A 27,795-nucleotide genomic window follows, 5' to 3' on the forward strand; every position below is an offset into this window, starting at 1 on the left:
AGGCCGAAGTTCGAGCGATCGAGCAGAGGGGGAGGCAAAATGGCGGAGCTCGAAGATGTTACGCTGGATGGGAAGCCGCTTCATTCGCTTCGTGTGGCGGATTTAAAAGCTGCTCTGGAGCAGCGAGGCCTCGCCAAAAGCGGCCAGAAAAACGCGCTCATCAAGCGCCTGAAAGGGGTGAGTTTGCTCCAGCGGCTGGGCTGTAGTTAAAAAGCGGGGCGCCTTTGCTAATCAAGTTCACTCGCAGCGGAGAGCTGAGCTAAGCGGCAGGCCGAAGTGTCGGAGGCTTCGGGAGCGGGAATGCTGATTTAGTGCATGCGCGCTGTTTTAAAACGCCACCTGCGCGCTCACAGTACCTAGTAGGTCCTCGACTACGTGTAAGAGTCAGAATAGGTCCCAATTATGCGCCCTGTATGTGTGTTTTTTGCAAGGGAAGTCGGTTGCTCGGTCGTGTGATCCTGAGGTTTGTGAGTTGAGTTCGTGCCCGCGCCCTGTATGAGTGTGTGTTTGTGGTCCGCGGGGGCGCGCCCGGCTTCTCAGATGGCTCAGACGGACGGCTGACAGACACTCGGGGCTGGAAAACAGCGACCGACTGAGCGGAAAGTCATTAGCTAAAGTTTTAGATCCTCAACGTAACAAATTGGCTGGGGAATAAAATTAATTCGGACGCGCAAGGAGTTGGCTCGATGGACTTAGATCCGGCTAATACTCTTACTAAGCCAGCCACGCAAGCTTATAAGAGTGTCTGTCACACCATTTAAATGTTACTAGGTTAACTTAGTTTAAATAGTGTAACAGAGACTTATTTAACTTTACACTATTTTATTATAACATAGGAAGGATCCTTTTGTCTTCGAAGACTCGAAATAGTTCGCATATGTTTTAGACGATCTGTGCAGCGTAGTGTGAAGTGACGTTTAGCACCCATTTGTCCTCTTTGCATCTGTTTTGCCATGTAAATCAGTCCTTATGGTGATAAAGCTGATTTCTGTTGTGCTTGTTATGGCCGGGAGAGTTTCTGTAACGGCCTGGTGAATGGGGCACTTTACGCACCTCCCACCTGGAGTAAAACAGGCCTATAAACAAACACTGCTCCTCGTCAGTGTACACTGGGCTCCCTCTGGACTGGACCGCGGGGTCCTGCGAGACGCAGAGGCAGTTCACTCGAAATGGAGCGACCACTCAGCGACCGTGTGGTTTGTTTACTCTGTCTGTGTGGAGCTTGACACGGTGCTCGCTGCGCGCGGTGGGATCACAGGTTTATATTATACTTAGTAGTTAAATTTTTGGTGTTGAATATATCGTGCGAATTTATACCGGTATTGCTGTCACACCGTGATTCTGATTTTCAGTTTTAGCAGTGTTGATGCACAATAGTGTTGACAAGTTTGTAATCACTGTTTAAAAGTTTATAATCGAGAGTTTTAATCAATATATTGGCTATTTTCTTGCAGATGCATGTTTAGAACGGTTCTGATTTGTCAGTCCTGCATAGAACACCACCAGGAAGCTGTAAATACAAATTAAGATATTTAAAATGCCCACATAACGAGCAGAGCTGTGGGTGTTTCTGGAGTGATTGGGAACATCAAGTATTGTACAAAAATTTAAATTGTCAAATTATCGTCCACTTATCATATTTCAGAAGAGAAGATCAAATCTCAAGGCAGATAACAAACAGTTATGTAAATGGATAATTGCTGGTTATTATTTATCAGTCCACATTGTATAAGTTACTGTATATAAAATAATGAAATACATGGCAAGGGATTCAAAACTTTTGAACGAGAGTGTTATAAGCATAATATTTGTGATAACTTTTATAACTTGTATTTACCAACTTTAAAAAGTAGAGCCCCTGTTGCTCAGCTGTTTGTATTAAAATTTCTATTGGATCTTTATTACCATACAGTTAACTGTAGCGTTTTGCTTTTAGATTTGATAGGACAGTTCAGAATACATAACAACTAAATAAATAGGTTTCTACTCTGAAAATTTGCTTTCTGCCTTGTTAATGTTTGCAGTATTATGTAAGCTTCCCTGTGTTGCAATTGTAAGAGAAGAAAACAGAAGAAAACAGTCCAATCTTAGCAGCTTATTATACCACAGAGTGGTAGTTCTCAGGCTGTGGGGCTTCATGAACTTTATTAAAACAGACTTAAAATACCGTCACATATTGTGCTGCTGTGAAACATTTGTAAGATATTTCATCAGTATCACCTAGCCCTACTCTAGGAAGCTTTTCACTTATTATCAGAGGTAGGTAGACTACACCAACTGTCAAAAAGGAGTAAAAAGTATGAGTTTGAGAGGAAAAAATACTCAGATACTGGGTTTCTTAAAATAGCACTACAGTGGAACTTCTTAGCATGTCCAACATCTCTCAGCATCAGAAGTGTGACTTGTTTGTAATTCTTTGGTCTAATATAAAATGATAAAGCATGACAGTGAGAGGTGTGAATAGCAAATCATAACTGAGTCAAACGAGAAACAGACAAGGAAACAGGAAAGAAATACAAATGACTAAAGTGGACAAAATAACACAAGTTGAAAGTAGATCACATTCCTCACAAAATACTTTTAATTCACAACTTTATCATTTAGAAGCACTCCACATGACAACTTAACAACAACTTAATTACTTGTAAGTTAGGAAATGTTACTAATTGTACCTTACGTGTACATCATGTGTATGTCTTATGTGTTTCCTATGATGAGTTTGCCATGCTAATACTGATGCGTCAGACTGACTGTGTCTCTCTGGGCGCAACTGAGTTCAACTCAATTTCTCACACTCGCAGTGTGATCTGAGGAAAACACATGAGCTTATCTCATTTAGGAACTGTAAATCAGTATATCTAGCTTGTTTTTTTGTTGTTGCTTCTGCTGAAATGTCTGTTTGGGTGCTGTTTTCAGGCACTCATGTTGGAGAACCTACAGAGGACATCCACCCCTCACGCTGGGCTGCAGCCCAACTCACAGGTCAGTAAAGCTTGGTGTGGGGTAAGGTTTGCTTTTTCATGACATTGTTAAAATTTGCCCCTGGTCTCTTTCCTATGATGAGTTTGCCATGCTAATACTGATGCGCCAGACTGACTGTGTCTCTCTGGGCGCAAGTGAGTTCAACTCAACTTCTCACACATGCAGTGTGATCTGAGGAAATACTGGGCACCTCTCCATCTTTTTGTCCTAGACTTTGTTTTCTTTTTAATTGTAACCTACTTTGTTTTATGTAGCAGTAAGGATTACTGATTGTTATGTTCACAACCTTGTAACAAATTTGTCTATTCTGCATCCGTCAAGTCTACATTACATAAAGACTTATGCTAACCCTTTGTATTGTGCTACAACACAAGCGTCCAACTTCTTTGTAAAAGGCTGTGTGGCTGCAGGTTTTCACTCCAGCAAAGCAGGAGCACAGCTGATGTTGCTTGTTTAATCAAATTGGTCTCTTTAAACAATTGACCATGGAATGAAAACCTGCAGCCACACCGGCCCTTTGCAGACACTTGTAAGCAAACTTGCAAGTCATTAAGGCTTGGGTTAGGTATGATTTTCATGAGACGTTTGGTGTGATTTATTTACTGAAGAGGACTATACAGAATATATGGTCAATACTGCAATTAAAAAAAATGCTGTGAATTTGGGACTGTTTAAGATTGGTGATTTAGCTTGGTGTGCATCCAAGAAAAAAAAACCTAATTTAGCTGAATGTTTAAATTGCTGGAAGGGCTACCTTCACTTGATGGGGAAAAAGTCAGGAATACACACTTGTCTTTTCTGTGGTGTTTCTAATATCTATCAGTATAATTACTCCAAAAACGGCATACTTGAGCTGTTAATGAAACCAGCTCCTAGCACTAATGGGATACATAGGATCTGGGACTTGGACTCAAACTGAAGTGTGCACTTTTTATTTATGGTTCAGATAGGGGAGGAGATGAGCCAGAACAGCTTCATCAAACAGTACCTGGCCAAGCAACAAGAGCTCCTCCGTCAGAGAATGGAAAGAGAGGCGCGAGAGGCAGCCGAGGCGGATGGTAAGACACAGCAGAGCACAACTTATAGCCCTCGAAAAAAGCAAAGTGACTTCTGTGCCACCACAGACATCTATACTGAACAAAAATATAAAACACTTTAATTTGCTCCCATTTTGCAATAGTTTGATTAGGGAAAAAAAATCCAGGAGTTTTATCTTGGAAATATGTCACATTGCCATAGACAAATGGTGGTCACAGAAATTGATGAACCACCGTGTTTGTTGCGTGGTTTCAGTAAAATCTTTTGCGTAAGAAGTGTTGTGTTCATATTGTAGTTAAGTGTAGATAACTTATCCTTGGATTCAGCTCACATATTGCTAGGCCTGTCACAGTTATTACATAACCATCTGATTATTCAAGCTGATGGCAGTTATTTCCCACATTTGTTAACTTTCACAATGCAGTGTTTGTGACAACAAACAGAATGTGAACTGGTTGTGTTTGCATTAACTGAGTTGGGGCAAATGCATGTAAATAAAAGAAAATGCATTTCTAGCTTCTGACTTGATGCTACAACACCTTTAAGATCAATATATAGTCAAGACGACAAGCACCCCTCGATAAAAATAAACTTTTCGAGTTTTCGACAGATGTATCACACCATAGGCCTTTATAGTCTTGCGCCAGTGGCCAAACATCAAAATAGAACATCTGTAGTTTCCATGAAAACGTATGACATCGCAGCTAATGAAACAGTAGTGAATCCTCACAGAGCAAACCGGAAACAGCTGCTACAGTGAAACTGCTTTAACAGCAGGGATTTTAAGCTGCACGGTCGCTACACCAACTTCAGCAGTAGAAAAAGGTTTGAAAATGACACGAAACATCTTTTGAATGTGGATTGATCCTAGTTTTAAATAGCTGGCTTTGAGTTTTCATTCAGTCAGAGTGCTGTGCACCGTCTGTGCCCTTTCAGATTTTTTCATGTACGCAACAAGATCTGCGACTCCCAAGCAAAAACAAAATTTGTCTCTTTTAGGTAATTTTTTTTGTTGAATGACACTTGTCAACTGGACTATAAATTGGCCTCTAGAATGCAGCAGTGAGTAGTGTTTGTTTGAGCTTGAGTTGTGATGTTCATCAGATGGGAGCTACTAGGAATCAGCGGTTAGGAAGCCGGGTAGCTAATTTGCCAATTTGGCAACTTAAGGCTTGTAGTTTAATAGTTGCATAAATTGAAGAAAAAAGCCAATTAAATTCTTAATTAAATTAAATTGTTAACTGGAGGTCTTGGGAGTAAATCGTCAGCTAGAAATTCATGACTGTGACAGGCCTGCATGTTGCTCTGTATCACTGGATTTGTTTTGGACAGGAATTGCAGTGCTGCAGTGCTGATATTACAAATGTACAAACTTGATGTATCGTTAATGTTTGTCTCTGATGTGTTTCCTATGATGAGTTTGCCATGCTAATACTGATGCGCCAGAATGACTGTGTCTCTCTGGGCGCAAGTGAGTTCAACTCAACTTCTCACACGTGCAGTGTGATCTGAGGAAATACCAGGCACATATCTTTTTGTACTAGACTTCGTTATCTGTTGAATATAACCCACCTTATTTTGTGTGGAAGTAAACATTACTGATTCTAATTCAAGTAAGAAGTGATATGTTGAAAAGGAATATGTTTGGTGTGCGTTTCCAACTATGACCTTTGACTCTTTGTGTGGCTTTAGATTCAAACAGCCCTGCAGGACCTGAGGAGGAAGACCACACAGAGGCCAATGATGACGATTCATCTTACTTGCCAGAAAAGGTTAGCATATACGTTTTCTAAACAAACACACCTGTGTGTTGTGAGGCCACCGGCTCCAGTTAGTCTGTGCTGTGGCTGACCAGAACATGTCCCGGAAGTCAGAGTTCATCTCTGTGTTTAAAATAAATTAAGTTTATTGTAAACTAGTGTGGACTGTGTCATGTTCACTTTGCCTGCATTCAGGAATGCGGTACAACAGCAAAGCAGTTAAGCAGATATTTTTCCTTTTAAAAACTGAATTTGTGATAAACTATTGGGCTTACTGGCTGTTTTCTCCCTTAATACATGTTAAATATCTTGTGTCCAAGTGTTCATTTCTGCATGATCAGCCTTTTGTTGTTTGGTCAATGTGCACTTAACAGTCGGGACAAAACAAAAAGTGAGTTTGTAACTCTTTTGACACGAGGTGAAAAGCTTTTGAAAGCAGCTGTAGAAACATGAGTATTTGTGGGTTAGCTATTGTTTGTAATGGCTTACAGTAGATTTGAGATCAAATGTGACAGATTCTGAAGAAAAAGGTAAAATATGCCATTAAAGTAAACAAAAGTAGAATTTGAATTTTTTAAACGTATACATGAAAGGGTACTAAACGTTATATTCTTAAAGTCAATGACAACTAGCCTTTTGTTCTACCATGTTAGTTTATGTCCATATTAGGCACTATTCATCTCATCATTTAAAAGAAAAATATTTTCTCATTCTATCACAGTGAAATTACTTCTACTTGCCTCTAAATGACCTTTCTGAATTTTGTCACTGTGCACCAGTGGGCATGGATATTAACCAATAATATTAAGCAATTTTTCCACTTCCTCCCACAGCCCCCAACTTTTATTGAGCAAAAATGTTAAGCTAACTTAGAGATCTCTGATGCCATGTTTGACTGAAAAATATGTTGGTGTACGGAAGGAAAATGCCATACAATTTCTGATTTGCATTGACTTAAACAACAGAGACAATTAGTGTCTGTATATTTGAAACATAGAATAAATAATACTTTATCACATTGGCATTAAACATCAGTCAAATACTCATCCTGTCAAGTCCACATTTTGATTTACACAAATTTCTCTTTTTAAAAAACGTTCTGTTTTGAAGTACAGTAATAAATACTTGAATAACTTACTTTTCTGTATCTGTTCATCATTCTCAGTGTCTTCAGACTCTGTTTTGACTGTGCTTTTACGTTGTCACAGTAAGCTTTTCTGAGCGTGTTGTGGATATTGTCAGTATTCCAAAAGCAATTGACACCACCCTGTTTGATTACAAAAAGAGCATAATTAGGATTTGGTGCCATACAATATGTGAAATGTTGAATACAAATCCTTGTATCCATAGTTTCTGATAGTATTTTTGTAATGTCACTACTTTGTTCCAACTTATCAGAAGTCAGAACAATAAATATTGTGACATCACCTATCTTGAAAACTTCATGAAGTATCAGTATTACAGTTTTGCCATATGACCCACATCTATTTCAAGTGATTATTTTTCCCCCTCTTTGTCTGTTCTGCAGCGTCACAAGGTAACATCTCGTCCCCCTTTGTCCCGAGCAGAAGACGATGAGGGAGGGGATCGTGGAGGAGGGTTGCCGCAGGATCCAGGTCTGCCAGGAGCTCGCAGGCTGGATGTGGGCTCAGCTCCAGTAGCCCAGCAACCCCCTGATGCCTCCACTGGGAGGACATGGCAGCCCTCCTTCTCTCAAGAGGAGGTTGCCACTCCCTCCCCTCCCCGCGCGGTTGCCTCTCTCTCAGTGCGTGTAGTTGGTCAGCCTGAACGACAGGGTCTCGTGCCCCGTCCACAAGAAAGAGAAGGTACTGCCCCTGTTGAAGCAGGACCTGCACATTCGATGCCACAGCTTAGTCAATCTGCTCATACTCAAGAGGAAAGCGATGAAGATGAAGAAGATGACGATGATAGTGACGAAGATGATGAGTGGGGCCCTTCTCATAGGAGGAAGAATGCCCGCGCTCCTCCCGTGCACCACCCGCCGGCAGCATCTGCGCAGCGTTCCAGGCGCAAGCTTCAGCCTCCTCAGCACATTCCACCTCAGCCACAGCCTGTGCATCATTCTCCTTTGCAGCTCCGCCAGCCCACGCCTCCTCCATCTCCACCCCCAGAACTCTCTTTCCCCATGCCGGACACCCCCAAGCAAAGCCCCCCAGACCAGGACGAGCCTGCAGCTCCAGGAGAAGGTGCTAGAGCTGGAATGAGCGGTGCCTCTTCTCCTCCGTCACTACAGAGGCAAGAGTCCAGCTCTAGCTCCAGATCAAGCAGCCCAGAGCCACCATCCCAGCGCAGGCCAGGTCCCCTCAGCCTTTTGGTGCGCAAGATGGAGTCTGAAGGAGCCTTTGGTGGGCAGAAGAAGGAGGAAGAGGAAGAAGCAGATGGATCAATGGAGGTGGCAGAACAGGATGATGCACAGATGGAAACAGAGGCCGAGAATAGTGCGCTTGAGATCTCCAGGGGAGAAGATGATGTTCATGCCACGAGTGGTGCTATGGTTTCTCCTGGTCAGCAAGATTCACCCCAAGAAGAGCTGCCCCAAGAGCCTGAACCAGTAGCCACTTTGCTCTCTACCACTGAAGGCAGTGCTCAGGACTCAGAGGCTGTGAAAGAGACTGAGAGGGAGGAGGAAAAAAGACCTGAGCAACACAAAGAAGAGGAGGAAAAAGAAGGATTAAGAGAGGAGAAGGAAAAAGAGAAGGAGCCTGAGAAGGCCAAGGAGGGTGCCCATTTATCGTCGAAACGCCAACGTGAGGCGTCTCCTTCTCAGGGCTCTGCCCATTTCCATCATACCTCACCAACCACCTCCACTCCTGCTGTTACTAAGCGACCACGGATGTTCTCTGAAGTTCCCCCACCTGAATGCCTCCTGTCCCCTTCCAAACCTGAGCAGGTGTCAGTCCTTGTCTCTGGACCACAACATGCTGACGTAGACGTTGCCATGGAGACCGAGGAGTGCGCTGCCGCACCTGAGTTGACGCCTAAGAAGGAGGATGACAAAGATGTGAAGCCCCAGGCAGAAACAGACAAACCAGCATCTCCGCAGGCACCTGAAGCAGCAGAGGACCCTAAAAGGACCCCTTCTGTGCTTCCTCCATCACCACCACCAGAAGAAGGGGAAGCAGAGAGAGCAAAAGAAAAACCCAGAAGGAGAGAAAAATCATCTGAACGACACTCATCCTCCTCCAGCCACTCTTCATCCTCGGAATCTGACTCAGAATCCTCCTCCTCCACTTCTTCAGGCTCTTCCCCACAGGACAAATCCAGCCCACCCAGTAAAAAGAAAGTGAGTGTTTTGCTTGTCCATGTTATCAATCACTCAGTATTTCAGATGTGTTGGGCGCATTTGCCTTTATTGTGTTTCCTATGATGAGTTTGCCATGCTAATACTGATGCGCCAGACTGACTGTGTCTCTCTGGGCGCAACTGAGTTCAACTCAACTTCTCACACGTGCAGTGTGATCTGAGGAAAACACAAACAAGGTGGTTTATTTAAAGACCTCATGGAAACAGTGAAGACATTTCCAAACAAAACTAGAGGACAGGTGACCCCGTATCTCCATTATCTTTGTGTGTGAACCATGAAAATGCATTGTAAAGGAGAGGTGGGTTTTGTTGTATTTTCATGTTTTGCTCTGCTAATGTAGCTTTTGTGTTTATTTGAATCAGGACGAAGAGAAGAAAACGACAAGAGCAGTTGCAGGAGAAGAGAGAGAAAAACCTTCCAGGTTAGCAGCTGCAGCTTATTGACACCACACACATGAAAGTTTTCTATTTGTACTGATTTTATCAATACCTCTTTTAAATTGGTCAGCCATATATATGCACAACTTGTCTTCAAAGTAGCGGGTATTTATTAGCTTTGCTTTTCTAGCAGGATTATTTGTCGCAACTTTCCATTCTGCCTGACTGATAGGTGGCTACCAACTTGGAAGGTTGAGGATTAATTTAGCCAGTGAACACATGCTTGTGGAGATGTTATCCATTCAGTGTTCAGCTGTTGTTGATTGCTGTTGTTCAGCTGTTGTTAAGCTGAGGAGTTAAATCTGGTGTGTTTGGGAGCAGAGGAAAGGACAGGGGCACCTCACAACCTCGATAGAGGACAGCTGTAACTATCTGAGGGGCTCCTAGTTCTTGTGGCCCTATGCTTTGCACAGTTTCGTGTAGGGTTCGACCGATATGATTTTTCCAGGGCTGATACAGATTATTAGTAATAAAGGATACCAGTAACCAATATTTGGGGCAGATATTCATTTACCATATAGTTGATATTCATAGTGTGAAAATTTACAAGAATGCCACTCTTTAACTTATGTTAAATGAACATTATAACATAATAAAAAAAATAAAGCGTGTTGAAATTTAGACAGTACAGGCTACAAATAGTAACAAACATTTTATAGTTATCTTTAAGATAATAAACAGATTAAAAAATCACTTATGTCAGTGATGTTTGCAAGAAAAATTGAGCTCAAGAAAGGGGCTCAAAGTTTAAATTCATATATTTATTCAAATCATATATGTACACAATGTGTAAAGTGAACATGTAGTATGAGTTACAGTGTTGAAAGGGCACACATCAGGAGCTGAGCTTGCCTTTATAGTATATGAATGCGTATGAGAACCTAAAAACAGTAAGCGTCTGAGCAGTCATGCAGTAAAAATGGTCGCATTTTTGTAAAAAGCAGCAACAATGAGGGAATATGGTTGTTAATGTTTATTTTATTTTGTTGTTCAACCAAAAATGTATTTTATGCAATAACAAGCAGCAGTTACATGTGATGAATGTATCAGATACATTCTGTACTGCATGATTCGATGGAAACGGCTCATGTAGCCTAGCAGAGCAGTGGAGTCTTTGAAAGTAGAAATTATGGTCAACTTATTGGCCCACTGAAGCTCTGCTGTAGGCGCACACGTTCTGAACACGTTCAAAGTACTACAGAACAGTGTTTCTGCTTCCTACACAGAAACCTCATTAGATATGCACATGAATAAAAAAGTCGCTTTTATCGGCAAGGAAGCAGGTTTATGTGCCGATGCCGTTAATCTGGAAAATGTTGCACATCGACTCTGATTATCGGTTGGGCCGACAATCAGTCGACCCAACTCAGAATTGAGTTGTGTTTACTCAATTCTGAATATTTCATCCAGCAAATGAGTAGTTTGTTAATTACTTGGGGTATGTTCACAATGAAGGTAAAATTGGCCCAGTTCCAAACGTTTTCTTCATATGTGCCACTTATTTGTTTTTTGTGTGGCATTGTGAATAGTAAAAACACTGATGTTTTCAATTCTGATTTGGGCCACTTTCATATGTGGTACGGAAATATGATGCATATCTGATATGTGGTAAGATGACCTCTGTCTGAACAGTTAGACTGGAATTCATGTGACAAATCAGTCCATTTTAATCTTCGAGTTTCCCGCATGTGGGGACCGACCCTTTTTGGCAACGCCATCAAAATGCCTGTTGCTGTGGTATACTATGTAGCCGATGCAAACAAGTAAACAAAAAAAAGCTTTTTCTTCCAAAAAAAAAAAAATTTGAAAGATCAGAGATCGAGACTCCGAGATTCCTTTCTCTGTTCTCTGTTGATCAGCTTCTACATTTAAAACCAGCACAAGCATTCACCATTGTTACTCTTTGCTGTAAAATTTGTCCAACGTGGATGTTTTTGTGTCTACTGTTGGTCCTTCAAGTTAAAGTTTCATGTTGTGTGAAAATCTGTTATTCTTAAGGAAATGTAGAGGACAGCTGTGTTTGTAGGATGAGTGTGCCAGGTGGATCGGTGTTCTTTGGCACAGGCAGGTCAGTTCAAGAGTGTGCTCTGTTCAGACTCATGTAAGATAGGTCACATTTAAAAACATAATCTGAACAACCAAACAACAAAATCAGACTTGGGCAATAAATCGTATCTGGGCCACTTTTACCTGCAGTCTGAAAATAGCCTTACTGAGTTGAATCTGATGTGCTAGACGAGACAAAGCACAGAAATGTGCATAATGTAGGGTCACCAGGACCGGGATTGGGAAACCCGGAACTGCTCTATTCTGTCTGTAGTCTGTTTACTGACTTTTAATCTGGATACTTGCATTAGTATCCAAAAGGCCAAAATGCCACATTGTAAGTATTAAAAAAACACAGTTGCTACCTTTTATTCCTAGGATAACCAGTATACTCTCACTTTAAAATGTGTGTGTAGGTGTTTAAACTTACGGAACCCTCATGTTGATACCAAATCCCATTTGTGTGTGCTGTTTATCCATCTTTTATGTCATCATAGCAACTGATTACATCAGTAGTTCCTGACCAAAGTGAGTGAGTGAAAGGGAGCGGCAGAAATTCCCGCACCTTGCTCCAAGTATTCTATATGTTGCTTCCTTCACACACGTCAGAGAAAACCCACTCCATATCTGCTCCAGTTAATTCATTCATTGGCCTATTTTGTTTTATCTTGAACGGATGGAAGATACTGCACACTTAACTGCTTGAGAATTATATAGTCTATGGCTGTTATTAAATTAAAAAATAGAGGGGCTTAGGTGTGTGGAGTGTAGTATTAGAGCTGTAATGAAGCAAGACAAAACACCAATGCTTCGAGTTTCTGAAAAGCCTCTCCAGAAAAAGTCCCTCTCCAAAGCTACCTTTTATATGAGTGATGATGAAGACAAAAATATCAAACTATTAGAGCATGGATTTTAGAAGCATCACACACGTACCGCTCATGCATAAATGCCACATACATGCCAGTGTGCAACACTTGAACTATCCTGAAATTTGGCATGGCCTTTTGATTGAACACAGTAGCAGTTTCAGTAAGGATCTCTTGCTCAGGAGAGAGTGAGTGGAGTGCAGAGCTGTTTGCATTGGGGAAGTACCTGTATAATTGTGCAGCTGAAATAAAGACTAAATTAAATGTAAATGTGAGAATACTTTATGTACCCCCAATGTACCCGCTTGGGAACCATTGCTCTAGCACAACTGATCCAACTAATAATCTAAATCCTGAGTAGGGGTGGGTGGTTTTTAAGCAGGAGAATGTGTGGATGTGTCACTATATTTCAGATTTGAATTATACCACATATACAGATTCATATACTGATACAAGAATTTCAGCAAGTGTGATGAATGTATCAGATGCGTTCTGAGCTGCATGATTCATTTTGTGTTGTTCAAATGGCCACATACAGACTGTATGTGTGATTGTTTAAAAGATTATATGCATATGCCCTTCATGTGATCCAGTAAGGTCATAGACACTTTAATGTGCCTGTTACATACCCACAACTCATGCTTATGTAATTGGGTGCTATTTCCTGAAGCTGGGCATCAGAGTGACCAGAGGACCTGATCAGAGGACCTGCATTTTATGCTTATGCATGTTCTCTCTGGCTGGAATTCATTGATTGGGATACTCTGCTCTACCCTGGCATACAGAGCTGAGAGAGGCACCACAATAAACCCTCATTCAGAGATATGAAACAGGCAGTGGGCAATAGAATAAAGCCCTGAACTGACCTGTGTGTGTGTGTGTGTGTGTGTGTGTGTGTGTGTGTGTGTGTGTGTGTGTGTGTGTGTGTGTGTGCGCGCCTGTGTAAAAGGCTCAGCAAGACCCCAGAGCTTAACCATTGTTTGGCTGGCAAATTTCAATAGTGGGGCTGTGTCTGAATTACTAAATGAAACATGCTTTCACATCTGCTTTCCTTTATTTTTACCAGCTCTATAGCTCATGGTTTATGTAAATGGCAGATTTGTCTAGCATGTTGATCCACATGCCAAACATATCAGGTAAAGAAAGATGATGGGGAAATAGTCTAAAGACATAATAGTATAAACCATAATGATGTCTGTAAGAAAGAGGTTTAATGTAATGGTTTAGACAAATGAAAAGAATTTCAGTCTCCCTTAAAGGACTCTGCTTTTGGACAAAAGCACAGTAGATTTGCAGGCAGCATACTTTGGCATATGCTGCCATTTTTGACAACAGCAAGGTGTCTGTATTTGTATTCCTGATTCCTAATTCCTCAATATGTTACTGACTCCTGAGACTGTGCCAAATGAGCTTCTCTCCAAGAGTTACTCCTTCTATGTTAATTTGGATGAGACCTGAGATTGACCATGGGAGAGTATGTTGAAGAGGTTTGGTATTTTAAACAATAAAGAAACATGATATTGCCTGGTCCGGCGGCTACTTGGATCCACATGCTAGTCAGCTGTGCCAATACATAAGAAAGCAGACGGAAAGTTTCATAACTCGGACGCAGACAAAGTATTTTTATGTTATATATTTTGTGTTGGCGTATGGATTGCCGTTGATGCCTCCATATGACTTTAAAATTGAATCCTCAATTTAAGAAACACCATAAAGGACAGAAAGAAAGTGAAAATGGCATTATCAGAAACCTGAATGTCCTGATTTCAAGTGTATCTGGACAGTGCGTCTTTGTACAGCGCCTTTCGCGTAGGCAGAAGCTGTAGGCAGTTTTTTTTTTATTCAGGCGTTCAGTGTGGCAGCCACGAAAAAAGCGGTGTGGCCCTGAATGAGGAGGGCCGCGTTCCAATGTGCGCACTCGTTTTCTAGAACACTTAGGTAGTGCGTAGAACTCTGGCCGCCGGCTGCGTTATAATACTGAGCTTGTGGTGGAGGAGGGCCGATTGGAGGGGGCTGGAATTCTGCGCGTTAGCCTAGCGTTCTAGAACACACGCTTTAAAGAACACGAGTACGCTTTGTAGGACACAAGTGCGCTTGTTGGGACGCGGCCGAAGAGCAGAGCAGTGCTCTGGGAGGTCCTCCTCCTCCTTTTTCTTCCTCCTCCCCTCTGCCCTGTAGCTCTCTTCAACATGGCCGCTAAGTGAGCGCCGCTCTGCATTATCACCGACGCATTGCACAAGGGAAAAAAAAAACCCGAGAAGACTCTCACCACGTTACAACGGCTTTCAGCCGCAGCCGCACAGACATGCTGTCCGACGGCAATAAAGGCGGGTAAGGCAGAAACTGAGATCGGGGAGGAAGAGACAGAGAGGGGTAGTAGATTTGTAGAAATACCCCACGGCGTCAGTCTGCTCAGGGGAAACCAGGCTGTGCTAACGCCGGCCTCAGCGTTAGCATAGGCGGCTACGTTTATGGGCACCACAGTTTCTGTGGAGAAATAAGCGTCTGTTTGTCTTCTATGGCGGTGAAGCTGTTAATCCGCAAAGGTTTGATTTCGCCTCGTTTTCATGTCCTGCGTGGTGGTGAGGCGGGAAGGGGACAAGCAAGCTGAGTGGTGTGAACATCTCTGAGGAAAAGAGCGATAAATGGAGATGAATTAGTCAGAAGGAGACAGCGTTTAGCGCGGAGGACACGCTCTTCATTCGTTAAATAAGGCCCGTGTCGCCTGCGCTTAGTTTCCTCATAACTTTCTCTTGAAGGAGGACGAGGAGGTCGCCAAGACTCTCTCTCTTTTTTTTCTCGAATTTTCTTCACAAGTGGAAAAAGCCCCCAGGCCTGGGTTAGCTAGCATTACCTGTTGCTATTGTAAGAAGAAAGGTGGCCAGATAAACATTGTGTTCATTTGCTCTGTGACTTGGATACAGGTGTGTTTCTGCAGGGTAACACGCACCACACACATATAGACACGAATTAAGTGTATACAAATGTGTGTGTGCTTGTATTCACATATAGATACATGCGCAGTTATATGCAATGTACTTAAGCGTTTTAGGACTTTTCTTTGTGTTGTGGAGCTCCTCCCTAACGCAGCCCCCCTGGTTGTTAAGGAAACCGGGTGTGTGCGGTGCTGGGGGAGTTTTGTAGGCAGACCCCCGTGGGAGAGAAGATCAGTTGCTGTCAGTGGTGGAAAATCACAGAAATGCACTTCGGCTTGTGAAACAAACCACATGTACTCAGGCACTACTTTCTAGCAGAGATGGCATATCAGCATTGGTATCAAGGCAATATCAGTAGGGAATGCTGGGTCAGACATTGGAGAGAGAAAGAGTGAATCCAGTATAGCACACTTCTTACATTACCTTATCATGTTAGCTGTTTATTTTCCCTGTGGGGTAGTAGACTGTGTGAGCATGGTGTCCACTTTTAGGTGTTTTAGGTCTTAAATGAAGTGCTTCCATTAAAAATAATTCCTTTTAAAGCTTAGTGGCCCTCCCAAGCTATTACCATGTGTTAAATGCCCACTTGACTTAACCCTAAGGAACAGGATGGAGGCACTAATTTTTTTAAGAATCACTGACTGTTTTTATATACAGTGGACTGGCACTCATTTCCACATTTCTTTCAGATACAGGTGACATGAATCACGTGTTGCAGTGAGTGAACGTGGGTGAGGCTACTCAAAGGACTGGAAGTGCAATTGTTATGGCCAACAGATCTGTTTCCAACTGATAGGGTGACCTAATGGCTAAATAAGGTTTGATGTTCTTGTCCTAATGGCGTAGGCTGCTTTTTTATTGATCGTTCCTGGAATCCATCTCCCTCTAGCATCTGTTTTCTGACGGTGTCGAATGCTCCCAGATGCTTTTAGTTTATTTTATGTCATTAGCATGTGGTGATGATAATTGCATTGGTAGAATTTTGCTTGTAGCCTGGTACTCATAAGAGGCTGTGTTTTGTTCTAGAGCAGCAACGTAGTCCTTGAATGCTAAGAAACACTGATTAATTTCACTTTTTGTAAGGTTTAACACACTTTTATAAAACAGATAGATTGCTCCTGTAGTGACAGCTATCGGGTTGGACGAATTATCATAAAAATTGAACCTCCCTGGCTTAAAATGCACAAAAAGAAAGCATAGCATGTGGGTTCTGTATTGTGTAGTCCATGTTTTATGTACATTACATGGCTTCATGAAATTCCATAGCTGTGCATGGTAGCGCTTTTTTCTGTAGTTGTGCTTGCTTTAAAAGCCATGCTACAGCCTTTCTCACACACGTCTTTACTGGTGAAACATGAGTGTTGGCTTAACTGACTCATTGTGATTCAGTCAGCGATGTTAAACAAGAATTTCACATATGTTAACCTAACAACAATGTCAGGGTTCAGTAACAGTACCTTCAAGGTTAACTTTACCTAGTAAGCTTTGGACATTTTATTATTTTATAATGAAGTGATTTATAGGGTGTAAAAGTGCAGTTTAACCAAACCATACCAAACAAAGTTAGAACAAAGTCAGCTTGGCAAGTTTCTTAGAAGAAACACAAGCACGATTATTATTTCTGGTTTAAGCAGGCTTCTCTGTAGCGTCACTGCCTTGCTTGTGCTGAAATTGGTTACTGGAGAAGGGGACTGTGAATCTCCACTGGAGCTGCACAGTCTGTAGGTTAATAGCAGTCTCTCAGGTGGTGTGTGACACCTTTTTCCTTAACACACTGAAAAGGCGCTCTTAATTTTTTTTGTTCTCGCTTGCCTGCTTTCACATGCGTCTCACAATACTACTGTCAGTTGGTGATGGCCAGGGGGGTCAGAGTGGATAATAGTATTTTTGCATACAATCTCAAGAGTCTACATGAGGGCCGTAGTTAAGGCTAGTGTGAGCTGCTTGTACCTTTTGTTTGCTTGGTTTGTGTTTTACACTGGTCGCTTCTGATTAGATGACATCAGTCGGTTAAGGTTGTTTCAGCAGTGTTTGTGATTCTGGCTTTGGATGTCATTTTGTGTCTGTGTGAATGCGTGTGTTTTTGACCCTGACTTTGGGTGTCATTTGGCTGCTGAGTTATTTATAGTTATAGTGACCCAGATCACCAGCCTGAGCCACCTTACCTCTCTGTCTCTCTCATTTTGCTCACGTTGATTTCTCTCTCTCTCCTTTGATATGCAGTGTTTGCGAGGTCTGTCAAATGTTAGCTCTTCGTTAGCTCGAACTCAGTTATAGTGAGAGCACTAACTGTGTTTACTGATTCTTTCGTTCCTGCTCTACTGCTTTGTATTTGTGTTCTCCCTCCTCCCACTTTTTCTCCTCTTGTCCCTCATCTTTCCTTCTATTCCTCAGTGGTGATGTAATTCTCAGTGCAGTCTTGTTCGTTCTCTCTCTCTCTCTCTCTCTCTCTCTCTCTCTCTCTCTCTCTCTCTCTCTCTCTCTCTCTCCCCCCTATATTGCACTAGGGATGTGAAGCAGGCTGCAGTCGCTGAGCCCACAGGCCCTGTTGCTATGGAGCTTGAGGAACGCCCTGAGTCACAGAGCACGCTGGCCCAACCTGCCCCACAGGGGGCGCCGGAGACCGCGGAGTCACGCCCTGATGAGGTAATGAGGCCTTCTTTAAAGAGGCCTGTGGAACAAAAACCCTAAGGAACAGGGGTGGGATATAGAGTGAAAGTATTAGAGGAGGTGCCTTCACATTCATCTTTGTAAGTAATAAAGTGAACTGTCCTCTTAGCTTTATTAGCAGTGGCAGTGCAACATGGAAACTCACGTTATGTAGTGTAATAAAGGCAGATCTAATGGACGGATGCTGCTCGAGCCATCACTGCTTAAGGATAGATGTATTTAATTTTGTATGATGCCCCAGTGGAAAGCATGTAAAATTTGCAGTCTTGAAATGTTTTTAATCATTCCATTTTTATTACTTTTCTAGAAAATAATTGGCAGCTATAAATGTCATGAATACATACATAAGTAACAGGAAAACTGAAAAGAAACCAAATTATTGTTTTTTTTTTTTTCTTTCCCCTTTAAGATTTGTAGCTGTACACATTTAAAGTATCTCTCTCAGAGCAACCCTCTCCCTCCCTCCCTCTATCTCTTTCCCGTTCTGTCTCTCGCTTCTCTTTTCTCTCTCTGCTGGCTGTTATTACAGTGTCAGGGGTTGAAAATGGCTAACGGCGTGTGAAATTAGACAGCCTTCAGCTCGCTGGCGAGTTGGTGTGTGCGTGAGCGGGAGGTGTGTGGATGTGATATCTAAAGGGCTTGTCATACATAAGCATGATCTGGATGTTGGTCTGAGTCAGTGGTGACCAGCTTGCTTCAGCACCCACTTCAGCTGAAGAAGGGCTTTTTAATTAGCTGGTTTGTTGGATCGGTTGTGTTTGAGCCAAGGTAAGCTGGACAGGGCACCGGGGTTACTAACCACCAGCTCATAAGGTAAATAAGACCAGTCTGTATATATGTGTGTGTATAGTGTTCTTTCATTATAGCGTGCTGTTATGATGGCATGTATTTACGTAGATAAACAGTTGTGCAACACGCACAAAGCTTGTACAGAGGTGGGCGAGTTTCCATGAAAACTGTGAGTGAGTAATGTACCACTGTAGCTGTCCAAAATAAGAAGGTATAAGTTAAGGATTAGATCTTAATGCAGTACATATGCATTTATTTAGTGAGATTTTTAAGGCACATTTACATGTGTAAAGCCACCTTAAGAGAAATTACTAAGGGGCATTGTTAATGCCACGCAAAATAGCCAGATCAGCACTATAGTCACCCGAGGCCTGGCTCTGAGTTTAATACATGCTTTGTTGTATTATTTATGTTGTAGTTTGAAAAGTTGTGTTGTCTGAAATCCCAATTTATCAGTTACTGTTTGTTATTAAAGCATTAAAAAACCCAGTGGTGGAGACGGTGCATTAGACTCTCGTAGCAGCAGAAGATCTGTCGTCTAAGAGCTACTTTAGATCAGTTTGTGGATTTAAGTTGTGTTGAAATGAGTAATCCTGCTCTCTGGAATCTTAATATTTAAGGCTGATTAGACAGCTTTCCGCAGTGTCAAAAAACTGTCATACCAGCACTTAGCCGAAAGTAGAACCACAAAATGACCAGATTCGTAACAAATCTGAAAGACACCAGCCTAATCAGTTGTTACTGTTTTAATAATTTCTGTATAGTATCGCCTTTAAATGTCTCCTGGATTTGATGATTCACATGCTGTTGTATGAGCTTTTTGACAGCCTGTGTGTGTGTGTGTGTGTGTGTGTGGGTGAACGAGAGAGAGTGGATTAAATGTAATAGACCCTGACAGAGCGTGTGGAGAGAGATAGCCAGGCTCTTAACCCTCCTTTCCCCATTTCTCTCTATTACTGTTTCTGTCTCACTTTCTCTGCTTCATAAGTCCCTTATTTGCTCTCTTTCTGTCACCATGGTTCCCCTTATCTCCCTCTCTTTCTTCCTACTAAACACTTATCTTGCTCTCTCACTCTCTGTTCCTCTGTTGTTCCTCTCTCTTGATCTGGTGGTATGACTGTGTTGTGTTTTTAAAAACCCACTGATTGCTTTGTTGTGAAGGTGAACTCCCTTCTTCCATTGCTCATACTGGTACCTGCGTTACTACCTCCACCTCTCCTCCACCTCTCCTCCACCTCCATCACCTGCCGAGCTATGTCCCAGCGGCTCGGCTGCGGCTGAGCTAGGCCCCCCAGACAGAGTCGACACTGCACACTTAGCATCACCTGACGGAATCCTGGCGGATGATTGGCCACGCTGATCACCACACAAACTGATGTGGCCCCTGATTGGACTGCTCAAGAGAAGCCCTCAGAGTTGATTGGGTGGGGGAAGTGGCGGCTGTTTTGAGAAGCTGCCACCTCTATCACACCTGCACCTGCCCTCATGGTTTACGCACAAATCCTGCTAACTTGCAGCCAGATACTACCGGACTTCTCCATGCAGCAAGATAGACACACAGTGGTTTAAACGCCGTGACCATTCGTGTGTTTGTCTTCTGATTCAGCAGCATGCTTTCCTGTATAGACTTTAATGGACTCAGGCTCACCTTATAAGAGTCAGCCCTCATCTGCTTTATGGCAGCAAACTCATCTCCAGAGTTAACAAGTAGAGCTCGGACTTCCTCTGCTCTGCTATTTTGGCTTGGACTTCCGTCTGTTTCCCTGTTGGAGTTTGACATGCTGCTGTGATTTGTGAGTCGTCAATCTGGTTGCTGCCACTGGCTGAACAGTTTGTTTTTTGATGAGCTGTACTACCAAGAAAGACAAATGAACTTTTGGGAATAGCAAAAGTGTCATGAGCTTTATCAGAGGGTTGCCTGGAAGCTGTTTATCCTGCTGTCAATTAAATATGGACACTTATATTTTCATGAAGGAAGTACATGGACAGTCTGTGGTCAGTCCAGCCATCAGCCTTTCTGACCTAATGCCGTCTCAGTGGATCAGTGGCTACCTAAAGGAAAACAACCAAGGACTTTAATCAGCACAAGCTTGGGGATTAAATATGCCATTGCGGTGAACCTTGTCTGCAGTGTGGATTATGGACTTTTGCTTCATTGTGATACAGTTCTTTCAACAGTAGCTTTGGACTGGTTTCTCTCAACATGCTCTGCCAGATTGAACGAGAGCTAAAGCCTTTTGATATGAATACCCATGCTTTCATAGACTGTACCTTCCAGGTTTTCTTGGATGTTTAATACATCACTAAATCATGTCACTCATTCATCAAAGACTGTTTCTGTTCATCAGAAATAACGAAAGCATCAAAGACTTTCAGTTTGATACAGAAATCCAAAAAATCACATTTCTCCTTCACAAAGTCAAGGTTCAGCAAAAAGAGCAGTACCTGTCAGCCGGCCAGTCAGCACACTCAAATTGTGATCGATTCCCATCCTCACTTCTCAGCCTCTTCTGATTGGACCCTTGTTGCCTAGATACAGTGCACACTGCCGTGTGGTTGGGCCATAGCCAAGCCAGTGAGGAATCAGGTGTCAATGGTACCAGGAAATACCCTTTTTTCCCAAGATGCATTTATTTTTGATAGTTATCACAGTGCTTTTTGTTTTTTTTGTTTAAGAAGGAGGGGTGATTTTATTTTAGAAGTATTTATCTTGTCAGATACTGTTTAGATTAAGCTGGGGGTGATACGGTTTGTAGCTTTATTTATACATGCGGTGGAATAGACTATGAGTCAAGCATGCATTTCATAACATATAAGTTCAGTTTAAGTTGCTAGAATTTAAGGAATCGTGTCTTTTGGACAGACAGCAAGGCAGGTAATGGGTTGAACATTCAGAGCCTCTGTTTGTGAGATTAGTTCATCTAATATGTTTTCATTGATAGTTTTATGTCTCTTCTTTTTTTCTCTTCTTTTCTATCATCCCCCCCCTTTCCTGCTGTCCCTCCTGGCCTGGTGTTTGTCTCTCTCCGTCTCATCCCTTCCTGCACCCACTTGGGCCTTTTTTTTCTACTTCTTTCTTTTTTTTATTCTGGTCATCCTGTCTTTTTAGAGCACCACTCCAAAGGCATTTGCTGCACGCAAGATTTCACTGACTAGTAAGTAATTCTTTTTTGTATATCTCCAAAGGATTTGCGTGACTAGAAGTGCTAATGTGGCTGACAGTGAATGGAAGCAAGTAGCTGCCTGTTACAATCATTATTGTAACTTTACTACATGATTTTTCCCATACGTATTGTTAGTGGCCTTAGCTTTTTGATTTGGCTGTTCTTTAAAAAGCCAGGACTAGTGTTTTTGCAGTTTGTCTTGTAAGTGTTAGTCTCTGTCTATATTTGCTTCTGTGAATGCTGTATGCTGTTTTTTTCTGCAGGTACGAAGCCAGAAGGAGCATCATTGACAGAAACGGAGTCTGGGGGTGGAGCGAGCAGGAAGAGGAGATGGGGCTCCAGCACAGCAGTCACTGCCAAGAAGCCGTCGATTAGTATCACCACAGAGTCACTGAAGGTACAGGGTTGCCCAGGCGCAATTTATCGCTGTACCAACTTCTACAATTGTCCTCCAGTTGTTTGTTCTGTGTCATTTGCCACTATTTTTCTGTTCAGTAATGCTCCCCATTCATCTATTTGCTTCAGTGTTTGCCCATTTTCTCTGCATGTATTTTCACCTATATTAAAAATGCTCTAAGACAAATATAGTAATCTGTAGTCTGATCACGTTCATGTACTACTTCTTTCTTTCTATTTGCAGTCCCTGATTCCAGATATTAAGCCACTGCAGGAGGCTGTAGTGGAGCTGCACCCAGATGAAGGACGTTTCTCTGGGGATGAGGACTCCAGCCAGCAGGCTGACCGTGAGGAGGACCAGGGGCTTAAGATTAGACGCACTGTAACACAGGTACACCTGTAACTTGGTGCAGGATTGAGGAGTGCATGTTCATTAATGGGAATCCGTATGTAGAGATCAAATGTTTATAGCTTATAATAGCCGTGGTGCCACTTAATTGTATATTTTACTTTTGAATAGATTGTCCCATCTGAAGGACAAGAGAATGGACAGAAAGAAAAGGAAGAGGACGAAGATGAGGAGGAGGAGCAGGCAGAAGGAGAGAAAGAGAAACCCCACAGGAATCAGAGGGAGAGCTTGTCAGAGGTTACCATGGAAACACAAGGGGGAGATGCCAAGAAAGGTGACTATTCGTGGTGTTGGTGTTACCAAATCATATTTTTAAAAATTGAATCAGTAGAAGCCCCTGCCAGTCAGATCAGACACATTATCCTTCTCTGTCTCTTTCAATCCATAAAGGTGGGAACAGTCATTGTTGAAATGCTGACAGTTGGTCTTTGTGGTAAATGGTTTATTTCCTTTTTCTTTTTTGTCTTTGTTTCTCTTTCTTAGTGACTCCTAATGATTCCTTGGTGCGGCGCTCTATCAGTCAACAGAAAGTATCTGTTGCTATCGATGACCCTGTACGCACAGGCCGGCAGCTCTCCCCTCCCCGGGGCAAAGTCTCCAACATCATCCACATTTGCAACCTGGTGAGGGAGCGCTCTGATTGTGCTTTATGACTCATGGTTGAAGGACTATAAAACTCAAGCCAAGTGAAATTCCAGAAGTCTTTACCACTAGAAATGCGCACAGTTTGGGTGTTGCATATCAGAGTAATGAAATAAGACTTATGAAATTGAAGCATTGTTGCTGTGCTAATTAGTCAGTGTCTTTAACAGTTCTGTTCCCTCCCCCCTCTTCTGTCCCCGACCCATACATTTTCCTGTGTATGTGTAGGTACGCCCCTTCACCTTGGGCCAGCTCAAAGAGCTCCTCAATAGGACTGGTACGGTGGTTGAAGAAGGCTTCTGGATAGATAAGATTAAGTCACACTGCTATGTTACGGTGAGTCTTTTTTCCATCTTTTTGTACTACATCTGTTTCTCATTCATCTGAGTCTTGTGGTTACTTACAGGATGTTTATGGAAACTTGATGTTGCTGATCTCATTTAATGTTTCTAAGTGAGTGTGGTCTTGTATTTGATCTTTCTTGTGCAGTACTCCAGTAAAGAGGAGGCAGTAGCAACTTGTGAGGGCGCTTCATGGTGTGAAATGGCCATCTAGCAATCCCAAAGTGCTTCGAGTGGACTTCTGTGAACAGGACGAGGTATTTCATATTTTCATTTTAAGCTCTGCTTAAAACACTGGTTCAGTCAGAAATCAAATATAGTTTTTTCCCTTACTCCAAAGTGTAGTGGATGAAGTAAGACATGTTTGGTTTCATCATCACACTTTGCTTAACTACATCATGCAGTTTAGTCATGTCAAATAGACTTGCTGATGTGGATTCTGACGCTTCTTATGATGTCTGAGAAAATGAAAAATGTATTTTTGGCCAAGTGTTTGCTTTACTTAACTTCTGCTTTCTGTTTTAAAAATAATCAACCTGATGTTCAGCTTTGCTGCAAAATATGTTGTAAACTTTGTTGCAGGATGCATTCAGTAACCTCTCACACTCCCTCAGTTTTTAATGGCCATCTGTAATCTTCTCTTGTCTTCTTCACCTGTCCTCCTTCCCACCCTTTTTCTGTCTGTCTTTTTTGATAATCTCTAGGTGGACTTCCATAAGGGTCTCCTGACTGGAGATGACCCGCGAGTCGCAGGTCCCGGAACCCGTCCCGCTGCTGCTGCTCCTCCGCCCCTCATGCCTCCAGCACGAGAGCGGGAGAGAGAGAGGGAAAGAGAGAGGGACGTAGGCACCACGGCAGTGAGGGACCAGTGGGCAGAGAGAGAGCGGGAGATGGAGCGCAGAGAGAGGACGCGGTCAGAGCGGGAATGGGACAGGGACAAAGTGCGAGACTTTGGCAGAGACGACAGAGATGCAGGCAAGAGATCACGATCGCGTGACAGGGACAGGAGACGTAAAGAGCGAGGAAAGAGCAAAGAGAGGAAGGCAGAGAAAAAAGGTAAGGAGAGAAGTATTTTATGTACAGTATTAAGACAAGCTGCATTTTCATTACACCAAAGCAAATCGCTTCCATTTTCAAGAGAAATTGTGTTAATAGGCCTGTTAATTTTTTTTTGTCCAACTGCTGTAATTATCCCCCATTTAGTATATGTTCAGCACTGGTTCCTGCTTTATTGTGTCTCGTCCATGACTAGACATGTGCCAGTATTTAGTAATTTAGGATACTGTGCATGTTTAATATGGCAGTAACATCATTTGTGAAAGCTTTGGAATATTGTCATTGCAATTTAGTCTGACAAGCTGCAGTTCCACCAGAAGATGCAGAATAGATCTGCTTTCACAAGCTCCTGCTTCACTGGTCACATGATAGTCTCTCTTCATGTGTATTTTTTGATAAACAGAGACTACTAATATATTGTAAAAGTTTCCACATTAACATTTCAATCTGATTGGCTGCTGCATCGTGAAATTTGCTTCTCATTTGCACAGAATCAGGAAGTTCTCATGGCTACTTATCCCCCCTTGCCTGCTTACCTCCGTTCCTGCCAGTTTGTATAAAAAATGAATGGGTGTGGGAGTTAAAACGAGAAATACTTTGGTCCACTGCAGTAATGATTTTCCCCCTCATTTTTTGTTTGACACCCTCTTGTTTGCCACAGAAAAACCAGAGGAGCCTCCTGCCAAACTACTGGATGATCTGTTCCATAAAACCAAAGCTGCTCCATGTATATACTGGTTGCCACTCACTGAAGAACAGGTCAGAGACCCATACACGCATAAACACTTCAAAAACTTACATACACTTGTACAACTGGTTCCAAGGATTAAGCTTATTGTCTGTTCCTCGTTTCCACAGGCGGCTCAAAGAAGTCTAGAGCGAGCAGAGCGGATGAAGGAGCGAGAGAAGAGGAGGAAAGAACTGCAGGAAGAGGAGGACAAGAAGCGCGAGGAAGAGCGGAAGGAGAGAGTGCGTGCCCGAGAGAGAGAGGGAGGGAATGCAGTGAGTGGTAGCGGAAGCTCTAATCGGCCTGCAGAAGGAGAGAGGGACAAGGAGCGAGAAAGAGAGAGGGAGCGTGAGAGGGGTAGAGAGAAGGAGGGAGAGAAGAGGAGAGACAGCAATAGAGGGAGAGCGAGCGACTCCAAGCCTTCAGGGGGCAGCAGACGCTCACGGAGCCGCAGCAACCCTTCTAGAGACAGACGACGCTGAGCGTGTTTGAGGGGAAAAATGCGAGCGCATGTTGTGCGCGGTGTTATATGTTTGGATGCCACCTCTGCTGAGGCCCAAGTATGAAGCAAAAGTTCAGTGCTGAAAATCGACTCATTGTTTCAGGGGTTTACGCTCTTGAATATTTTTTTTTATATATATACATACACTTTGGTAGCATCACAAACATACTGTTGTATCTGCTGTACATCATAATTTTCAGGGCTTCCATCAAAACGTTGTTTTTTTTGTTTTTTTTTAATACGTTCCAGATTTGTTGTTGTAAAAATCTTTTGTGTTTTCAGAATTAAATATCAGTCACACATTTTCTTTTCCCCCACTTTCGGCCTAAAATATATTTATCTATGTATCAAGGCCCCCCAATGTTGGAGGAAATTTCCTCTTAGGCTTGGATTGTGACCGGGTTGACTCCAATACTCTCGTACGTACTTTTTTCCACTTTTGAAGTTTTTTTTTGTTTTTTTGTTTTTTTGTGAAAAACACCTTTATCTTTATTTATGAAATCTAGTTAGAGCCAGCTGTGGCTGGTGGGCAGTAAACGCAGTGTAGGATTATGGGAGATGGAGTGTATTTCTATAATGATTCTTTTTAGTTATTTTGACACTTTAAATTTATTAATTTATTTCTGTTGATGCAAAGGTTTGCCTGAATGAAACATTTTGGCCACTGACTAATTCTGAGGAGTATTTGGGCCCCAGCCTCAATCAAAACCTGTCCGATCCTAAAGCACTGAATGACGGATTACTATTACCTATCTCTCCAGATTCTAGCTATAGAAGGGTGCTATTATGAAGGAAATCCAGTCTTTGGTTAATGTCTCATCTCTCCCTCCTCCTTCATTGCCTCCATCCCTGCGTCTCCCTGCTCCCTCTGCTCCCCTGTTGAAGTTTCGAGTCCTTTCTTTATTGTCGTCCTCTGTGAATCAGATAAGGGAGAAGTCTAACCTTTATAGAAAAGAGAGGAACAATACAAAGTTTTAATAATGTTTTAAGGTTTTGTTTTAGTTTGAAAGAGAAAAAGATTCCTATTTGCTTTTTGATTGTTTATTTTTCTTCTGAGTATGCAGAATGTATAAAGAATAAAAAAGTGACTAAAGGAAAACAGGCTGTGAATTATTTTTTTTTTTTACATAAATAATTCGCCACATGGGCTGGATTTACCAAATAGATGCTCATTCATCTTTGCAGACAATTAAGTTGACCAAATATGAGTGTTCTGAAAACGTAATCGTAATAAGTAATGCAACAAAAGTGAATAAGCAAGAAAAGAAGTTCGGTTGAGTGCATGTGTATTGTTCCAGTAAGCAATGCTAGATGTAATACAGTGGCATAGATGTGCTAGGAGCAGGAGGCCTATCTGAAATAAAATAAAATGACTTTGTCATCAGCATTGTGACACCTGGTTCCTATCACCACCACTGTAAATAAATCTGAGTTGGTAAGTTTCTCTACAATTAACAATTTCACAAACCAATCTTAATGACTGTTAACATCTCAACAACTGACTTGTGCAGAAATTCTGAAAAATCCCTGTAATCCAAGCCCATCAAGTGGATAAAATTTAAAGTGCACCAAAAGGGGCACACTTGAAAAACACTCAACACTGTGAGATGCTGTTGTGTATTTTCTCCTGTGGCCTAGTAGGGTGTTTGAGCACTTGTAGATGCTCAACTTAAGTGAAGAGCTACAGTTATACATATCCTCAAAGTTGT

The 27,795-nt window shown here is 42.3% G+C and overlaps 1 protein-coding gene and 4 non-coding genes across 5 annotated transcripts; all 5 read left to right on the forward strand.

Annotated features, from left to right (window-relative positions):
* Positions 1-26,277, forward strand: acin1b (apoptotic chromatin condensation inducer 1b). Its single transcript, XM_036597581.1, is given in 18 exon segments — positions 1-177; positions 2,917-2,982; positions 3,929-4,040; positions 5,713-5,792; positions 7,309-9,084; positions 9,468-9,526; positions 17,898-18,036; positions 21,959-22,004; positions 22,277-22,410; positions 22,654-22,800; positions 22,930-23,092; positions 23,302-23,441; positions 23,689-23,796; positions 23,950-23,985; positions 23,987-24,058; positions 24,506-24,857; positions 25,519-25,616; positions 25,716-26,277. Coding segments are annotated over 18 exon segments (4,017 nt in total). The 5' UTR covers positions 1-39; the 3' UTR covers positions 26,067-26,277.
* LOC118826802 lies at positions 2,706-2,816 on the forward strand. The gene has a single exon (XR_005008804.1). It is a non-coding gene; the product is annotated as a small nucleolar RNA U6-53/MBII-28 (small nucleolar RNA).
* On the forward strand, positions 3,052-3,162 carry LOC118826799. Its single transcript, XR_005008801.1, has one exon. It is a non-coding gene; the product is annotated as a small nucleolar RNA U6-53/MBII-28 (small nucleolar RNA).
* LOC118826798 lies at positions 5,427-5,537 on the forward strand. The gene has a single exon (XR_005008800.1). It is a non-coding gene; the product is annotated as a small nucleolar RNA U6-53/MBII-28 (small nucleolar RNA).
* Positions 9,160-9,270, forward strand: LOC118826801. Its single transcript, XR_005008803.1, has one exon. It is a non-coding gene; the product is annotated as a small nucleolar RNA U6-53/MBII-28 (small nucleolar RNA).
* Positions 26,278-27,795: the final 1,518 nt, after the last annotated feature.

Source organism: Colossoma macropomum, unplaced genomic scaffold, assembly GCF_904425465.1.
Source record: "Colossoma macropomum unplaced genomic scaffold, Colossoma_macropomum, whole genome shotgun sequence".
In the NCBI taxonomy this organism is placed as follows: domain Eukaryota; kingdom Metazoa; phylum Chordata; class Actinopteri; order Characiformes; family Serrasalmidae; genus Colossoma; species Colossoma macropomum.